Source organism: Monopterus albus, unplaced genomic scaffold, assembly GCF_001952655.1.
Source record: "Monopterus albus unplaced genomic scaffold, M_albus_1.0 scaffold124.1, whole genome shotgun sequence".
Lineage (NCBI taxonomy): Eukaryota > Metazoa > Chordata > Actinopteri > Synbranchiformes > Synbranchidae > Monopterus > Monopterus albus.
In genome coordinates this window covers 950,393-958,070 of record NW_018128004.1, presented here as the reverse complement: position 1 = coordinate 958,070, position 7,678 = coordinate 950,393, and the positions used below count along the sequence as shown (strand labels likewise).

The window sequence follows — 7,678 nt, the reverse complement described above, 5'->3', positions numbered from 1 at the left end:
TGGAGTACAGAGAGCAGCCCAGGACAGAACCAGCTCTTATAACCAGCTTGTTGAGTCTCTTTCTGTCCCTGTACGTGCTCCCTCCTGCCCAACCCACAACAGCATAAAAAACTACAGATGCCACCACAGTATCATAAAATCTCCGAAGGAGTGCCCAGCACACACCAAAGGACCTCAGTCTCCTCAACAAGTGGAGGCAGCTCTGGCCCTTTCTGTACAGGGCATCCGTGTTGTTGGTCCAATCCAGCTTATTGTTGAGGTGGACACCCAAGTATTTAAAGGTGCCCACAATCTCAATATCTGAGCCCTGAAAACTCACCGGCGTGAGTGGTGGTGATTTCTGCTGGAGGTCAATCACCATTTCTTTTGTCTTGCTGGTGTTCAGGACCAGGCCATTTTTCTCACACCACTCCACAAAGTCAGTAACAACCCCCCTGTATTCCCCCTCGTCCCCTCCAAATACACATCCAACAATGGCAGTGTCATCCGAGAACTTTTGTAGGTGACACTGCTGCGAGTTGTACTTGAAGTCCAACATGTAGAGAACAGAAAGGGGAAAAGCACCGTCCCCTGGGGCACCCCCGTGCTGCAGACTACTTGTTTTCTGACTTATCTACAATGTTACAATGCTTAATTTTCATGTTAGACGTGACCTAAAGCTCAAAAACCGAGGTGTACGTATTTTTAAAGGTGTCCACAATCTTAATATCTGAGCCCTGCAAGCTCACCGGCGTGAGTGCTGGTGATTTCCAGTGGGGGTCAATCACCATTTCTTTTGTCTTGCTGGTGTTCAGGACCAGGCCATTTTTCTCACACCACTCCACAAAGTCAGTAACAACCCCCCTGTATTCCCCCTCGTCCCCTCCAAATACACATCCAACAATGGCAGTGTCATCCGAGAACTTTTGTAGGTGACACTGCTGCTGACTTATCTACAATGTTACAATGCTTAATTTTCATGTTAGACGTGACCTAAAGCTCAAAAACCGAGGTGTACGTATTTTCTAATATTTCTATGCAGAAGCAACTCTGTTTATACACATCACGCAAACTCTCACTCACAAGATGTTTTTTCTAACAAAATTAAATATTAAATGATAGTTTAAGGATTTCCTTGAATAGTCCTAATCTAAAGGCAGTTGCATGTGAATGTGAGCTTGCCTGACATCCACAAGTGCCCCCACCATATTGGCAAAATGATTTATTGCACTGTTTGTTATGTATATTTTAAATAAATCTTCTTTAAAAAAAAAAAAAAAACATCCACAGGTGCCACTGTAAAAGCCAAATTTTTCAACTGCACCTGGTTTTGTGGATATATTTTCTCTCCTGTTGCTGCACGGTGACCAGAGGATGTGGAGAAAAATACAGGGCCTAAGGTTACTGCATGTCTGGGAATGTTCCTGTACAGGGACTCGCTGTTTTACCTGACCAGGTCTAACCAACAAGCAGCCGTCCAGTGAAGCACCCTGGGGCTGTGAATGATCAGCTCATCAATGCTGGATTCCCCCAGAGCACAGTGCCTGTTTTTTTTTTGACTGCATGAGGTCAGTGTGTCTGCTGCATGTGATGTGTTGCTGGTCATTCAGCGAATTAACAACCCATGATGTTATTGTCGGTGCTATGCTATCTGCTAGAATTAATTTCACTACTTTTGGACTGTATGTGATTGTGTGAGGGAAGACACAGCGACTGCCGGTTGGACTTACTTGGAGCTACTTGAAAGGGAGTGATGTTTCCACTACGCGGTGGGACTTAATGGCAAGTAAAAAAAAAAAAAAAAATCCATTTCATGTCTGTTAATGCCTTGTTTCTGTTAGAGAGAATTGTTGGAAGGCTGTAGAAGTTACTATGTCTGCACTATACCAGTTAAAATGTGGGGTTTCTACCAAAACTACTCGCTTTGTTTGGGGTGTTACACATGTGTACATATACCATTGTTTACCTATCTATGGAGGAGAAATTCAAATTAATTTATGCCGTTGCAGCTCACTGTGCTGTCCACTCTCGACAAAACACCGGCAACAGGCGGTGTGCGTATTCACAAACTATGCTCTCGTTTTTAGGAAGAGGCTCTATGGTTTTATCATTCTGAAGTAATTGCAGACTATTCGGAGTTATGAGGGGTGCAAAGCTAATCTAGAGGTACGCAAGATTAAACATTAAATGGCTGGAAATGAACATGACATGGGGACTTTACACTCGACTCTAGTTTGAAAACGAATGGCGCAAGAAACAGAGGGATTCCCGTGATTGAGCGTTAATAGAAATCTATGGGCTATATTTAACCCACACCAGATGGGGTGAAGGCAGGTCAGCTTGTGCAATCTGCAGAGCTGAACTATGAACACTCCAGTTAAAACTGTAAAGTTATACGAGCAGTGGTGCCTGCAGCAATACTGTAAGCACCATGCATACATTTTTTTTTAATTATCTTGCTCACGTATTAGGCCATTGTGTCTGGCATTCATTGCATAAACAACATATATTATGTAGTTTCAAATGTTCTGGCCCAAGGAGTTATCTGATATCACACACCCATAAAGTGGGTCATATTATTTCTACTCCCCAATGTGAGCCCTGCACAGCTTGGTGTGAGTAACAGCCACCACACTGACTTCACCTGTTGTCAGTAATGCCTGAAACATAATCGGGACATGTGCAGGGGTATTTGCTCAGGAGCTACATTCATGTGTTATTTTGTGGCATAAAAACCGAAGTGTGGATTTAAGTGTCTGATCAGTGATTCTCAAGGACTGGCTAGAATGCACCCCCTGGGTGCAACGCTCGTCACTGTGTGGAAAGTTCAAACAGGAGGTGCTGATGAGAGAGAGGCTGCTGAACTGACTGAGCATACTACTCAGAGCGAGTGTGTATGCTGCACTCACTAAAAGCTGTGTACAGTAGCCTATGTCATTATAAGGAGAAATACAGTACATTTTAATAATGAGAAAAATCACGTTTTGACGTGAACATCTCATTAAAACGAGAAAAGTATCTTGTTATAATGAGAAAGGCTTCTGGTTATAACAAGATACTAAGCAAGCGTTATATCCAGCATGTGTACTCTTGTACATGATCCCACCCCTACCCAGAACCACTGAAGAGACTATATACAGTATCCTATGTAGCCTGGCAATGCCTTTAGGTATCTCAGGAAGAGTTGGAGAGAGGGACAACTGGACCACCCTACTAAACCTGGCACACCTGTGACCCAACCCCAAAAAAGCAGTAGACAATACATGGATGGATGGAGTTGCAGCCATAAACACACAGCCTTTATGACAATTTCAAGATCAAAGTTAGAATTCTAGTTGTCATTTCAACTGTACAAATCACAATGAAAATGAAAGAACATTTTGTTATCACCAAGTAAAACAGTAAAACATACAGGTGCAGTCAAAGTTCTGAGTATGCTGCATGTAACACACAGTAAAGTGTTTGGTTAAATGTTTAAAAGTGAAGCTAATATGTAGAATACATAAAGGTACTGCAGTTTGGTGTTATGGAACCAGGCTGCACAACCTATTTACTACTTATCTGTATACCATTTTTATGATCATGCATAGATAGGACAAAATACAACAGCTGTAGCAGGGCCTTTGATTTACCCTGGCATCCATCGGATACACTTGTCCAGGGCAACACTAAGCAAAATATGGAGTTCAGGCCATTTAAAAAAAAATGGTACAATGTAGTCATTAAATCCTGCAAGGCCTGGACAAATGAAACTCCAGCTAAGAAATACTCCTCACTCCTCAACTTGGCTTGCCTTACCTTATGTTTCTTGCCTGGCTCACGTTCCCCCCCTGCCTTATCCTTCTTGTTGGAGAATGTGAACTTGACATCTCCATCCTCAAAGGCATAGGGGTCCACCTCTGGCTCGTGATCTCCATCAGTTATGGCAGCAGATAGGTACTGGTTTCTCCTGGCTCTATACATCTGAACCCGTTCTTCGGACACTTTCAGTGGCCATTTAGACGTGGACATCATCCTGGGGTGAGAAAAAATGCTGAGGTGTGAGAGAGAGCAACAACAGATACCACCTATTCATTCTTAATGTGAACATTTATGGAAATGTATGTGACTGCAACGCCAACTGCTCATTCACTTACAGACAGACACAGTTATCACCTGCTGCTATGACTGTGGACTACTTGTTCCGCACATGTAACAGAACAGGGACAGAAGACAAAGTACATGACTGGCTGCTCAGCATGAGACGATGGACTGACCTAACTTGTGTTATTCTTGTCCTTCACTGCCTCAGCTCCTAAATTTGTCTGTACTTCTATACTCTCGTCACACCTGTCCAGCTCTGATGCGAGGTGATGGTGTGCAGTGGCCTGAGCCTGACATTAACTGCCATTCAGAGCTAAGGCTAGGAGGATTACAGCTCACTAGAATAGCTCATCCAAGTGACTGGCCCCTTGGGATTGTAGGGCCTTGCAGCAAATTCCTACTATAGCCACCATACAGCCTGCTGGTCAACCCTGCCTGCATTCACATTGTACAACCTCCCCATCACACCCCCCTGTAAATGGGCGAGTCTCCTCATTGCTAGCATCTTCCTCTCCATCCAAACTTGAATGCCAAACTGATAGCCTGCTGACAGTATTTCTATTAGCATCAACTCAATTACAACAGCAAAGGCTTATCTTCTTCTACCATTACTGTTCCTCTGTCTCAGCTTCCAGCTTGTGTGCATGTTTGTGTGTAGAAATCAATGAGTTGTGAACTGGTGATGTATGATGTCAAAGGGACACATAACAAGAGATTAACATGCTGTGTGCAGCGAAGTGCTGAACAGTCTGAAACTGAGAAATGAGCGAGGGGGAGTCAGGTGGGGAGAATCTGAGAGGCAGGTAGGTTTTGCATCATTACTTTCAAAATATTTGTACATATACACTCACAGGCCACTTTATTAGGTACACCTGTGCAATTGTATGCAATTTAATGCGACCATTCCGTCTTAACATCTGTGTTTACGAAGCTCAAAATATTTCAGTTTTGGTGAAATTGTCATGTATAAATTCAATTATGTTTATAATTGAGGTCATAGCTTCAGAACATCCAACAGCTCAGTCTGGACACTTCCTCCCCAGTTCTCATCGATGGTGGAAGGTGTCTGAACATTTTAGATGGCGGTGCAGCAGCTGTTTTCGGGACGTGGAGGAGAAGTAGGAAGGGGAGAAGGGCTGGCGCGGGTGTACCGAATGCCAATCCAGCTCAGCAACCAAACAGGACAGGAACAGACTCCAGCGGACAGTCAGAACTGTGGAGAAAACCATCGGTGCCAGCCTGCCCTCCATAGAAGACTTGTACACCTCATGGGTCAAAAGAAGGGCAGAGAAGATTTCTGCGGACCACTAACATCCTGGGCAAAAACTCTTTGAACTCCTGCCCTCTGGACGGCATTACAGGTCACTGTGCGCCAAGACAACCGGACACAGAGTAAGTTACTTCCCCTGGGCTATTACACTCTTGAACAGCTAGTCTATGTTTGCTCTTTTAACCTGTGCTTTTTAACTTGTATATATTTTGTATTTATTTTGTTTTCATTGCTGTGCACATAGGGGGCCATTGGGAAGGACTCAAATTCCTTGTATTTTTAATAATACTCGGCAATAAAGTTTATGCTTAATAAAGTGGCCGGTGAGTGTACATGTACAGTATGTGTGCACACATGTCAGAGAGGGAGGACATCAAATAGTGATTGTTAATTGGCAGATGTCACTCACTCTGTGACCGACACCAAGCTGTCCTGCGACACTGAGGCCTCATCCCTTAGCTTGTCTCCTGGCAACAGTGGTGTGGGCACGTCAGGTTCTTTCCTGCGGGGTAGGTTGAATAATCTCCATGGAGCATGGGAGCCGTCTTCCTCTAAGTTGACCGCTGCGCCTACATACACAGTGGGCTCAGGAGGCTCGGAAAAGGCTGAGACTCCAGGATGGGGGTGATGGGAATGGAAGTGCTGATTCAGACTTTCTGGCCCTCCGGGCTCCTCTCCACCACCCTTCACCCCAGCCAGGCAGGGCTCTGGGGGTGGCTGGTAAAAGTGTTGGCTGTTGGGGGTTGAAAGGTTCTTCATGCCCTCCCCTGACTCCTCGCCACGCTCGCAGGGGTGGGGGCTAAGTGGTGGTGGTTGGGGGGAGTTGACTTGTTCAGATGTCCCAGCACTGACCCCACCAGTGTGGAGTTGGGGGGCTCTTTGGATAGCAGACACATCTGCAGAGCGAATACTAGGGAATCTTCCCCCATCCTGGCCCCTCATGGCCAATCTTTGGCCTGTTGCTGGCTCGGTTTCTATTGAGGCCTCATCGCTGGTCAGGCTACGATGATGGAAGGGTGTCTGGGGTCTTTTCTGCTGCTTGTCGCCTTTCTCTGGTTTCTCTCCTCCAGCTTTGTGCTTGGTGGGAGGTTGGGAGGGCTGACCTGCAGACTGAGCTTGGCCTGGGGTGCTGCCTGTTCGCTGCTTTACTGATTTGTATCTGCAGAGGAGACAACAATCAAGGAAACATGGTGAGACTATGAGACACCAATGACAAAGCAAAATGTCATTAGAGATCATCTATGAAACCAGAGATGTCCAGTATCGGGCATCTGGTCTAATACCACCCTGTAGCTGTTCGAAGCAACACACCAATACCACTAAACAGCAACATTACATTAACCCAACACTGGTTGTGCAAGTTGTTAGGAGGAGGAGAAGACATTTCTGCAGTTTGAGGAAATGTCAAGATAAGTAATGAAGACAAGCTCTGCTTCTTTGTTCTGCTGTGCATCTGAGAGTGCCCCTTCCACCCCTCACACAGACACAAGGTTGCATTTTTATAGAGATGTCAACGCTCAATATGTGCAACAAAATCCAACAGTAATGGAGAGAGTAATGAATCAAACATCTGTTGAACAACCAAAATACAACAAACTTGCACAAATGTGACATCTTCACTGTCCCCGTGATCAAAATGCCTGGTCTTGTGTTCATTCGCTAAACACATTTGGTGTTCATTATGCTGAATGTAGTAAAATGCTGTGAGTGAGAAGGAAACAAAATGTTAATTGTATGTAGTTAACAGCTGAGTCTAATGAGCTGTGTATGAAAATGAGTTGAATTCTTGTGGACTTAAGGCTGAGACCAGCAGCTACTCTACAGCAGAGCAGGAATATGTCCAGCAGAGAGAACATGGGGGTGGGGTCATGGAATCACTTCATCATATAAAAGGTTAACGACCACTGTGTTACAGTACGTTGTGTAGTAGGCTACAGACATTCAGCCAATGACTTGTTATATCTGAACTGGAATAGTGGCAGTACTGCTTGTTATCATAAAATGTTTGCACAGCCTTCTGTTATACATTTTTTTCCACAATCAGAAAGTAAATCTCATGAAAATGACACCAAGAAGATTTTTCATCTTCATGATGCAAGGTGATCATGTGCAGCTTATGTATAAATACCCACTAAACCATCTCATCTGCTTCGTATAGAAAACATCAATAGACTCAATTACTCTCCTCTCATCTGCAACAACTAATTCATCTCAAATCTATTAGCAAGAAACAATTCAGATAATTAAGTTACATGAGTACAAGACTGCATCACCTCATCAACAAACATTTTTGCACATTTATCTTCTTCTTTCGGCTGGTCCTGTTAGGGGGCGCCACAGAGAATA

The 7,678-nt window shown here is 44.3% G+C and overlaps 1 protein-coding gene across 1 annotated transcript in view; it reads right to left on the bottom strand.

Moving 5' to 3' along the window:
- med13a (mediator complex subunit 13a) overlaps positions 1-7,678 on the bottom strand; it is a 96,508-nt gene that overhangs the window by 26,052 nt on the left and 62,778 nt on the right. The window contains exons 9-10 of the mRNA XM_020612404.1: positions 5,742-6,491; positions 3,778-3,994 (exon numbers count right to left, since the gene is read on the bottom strand). Of these exons, the coding sequence (XP_020468060.1) occupies positions 3,778-3,994; positions 5,742-6,491 (967 nt within the window). The remainder of the gene's footprint in view (positions 1-3,777; positions 3,995-5,741; positions 6,492-7,678) is intronic.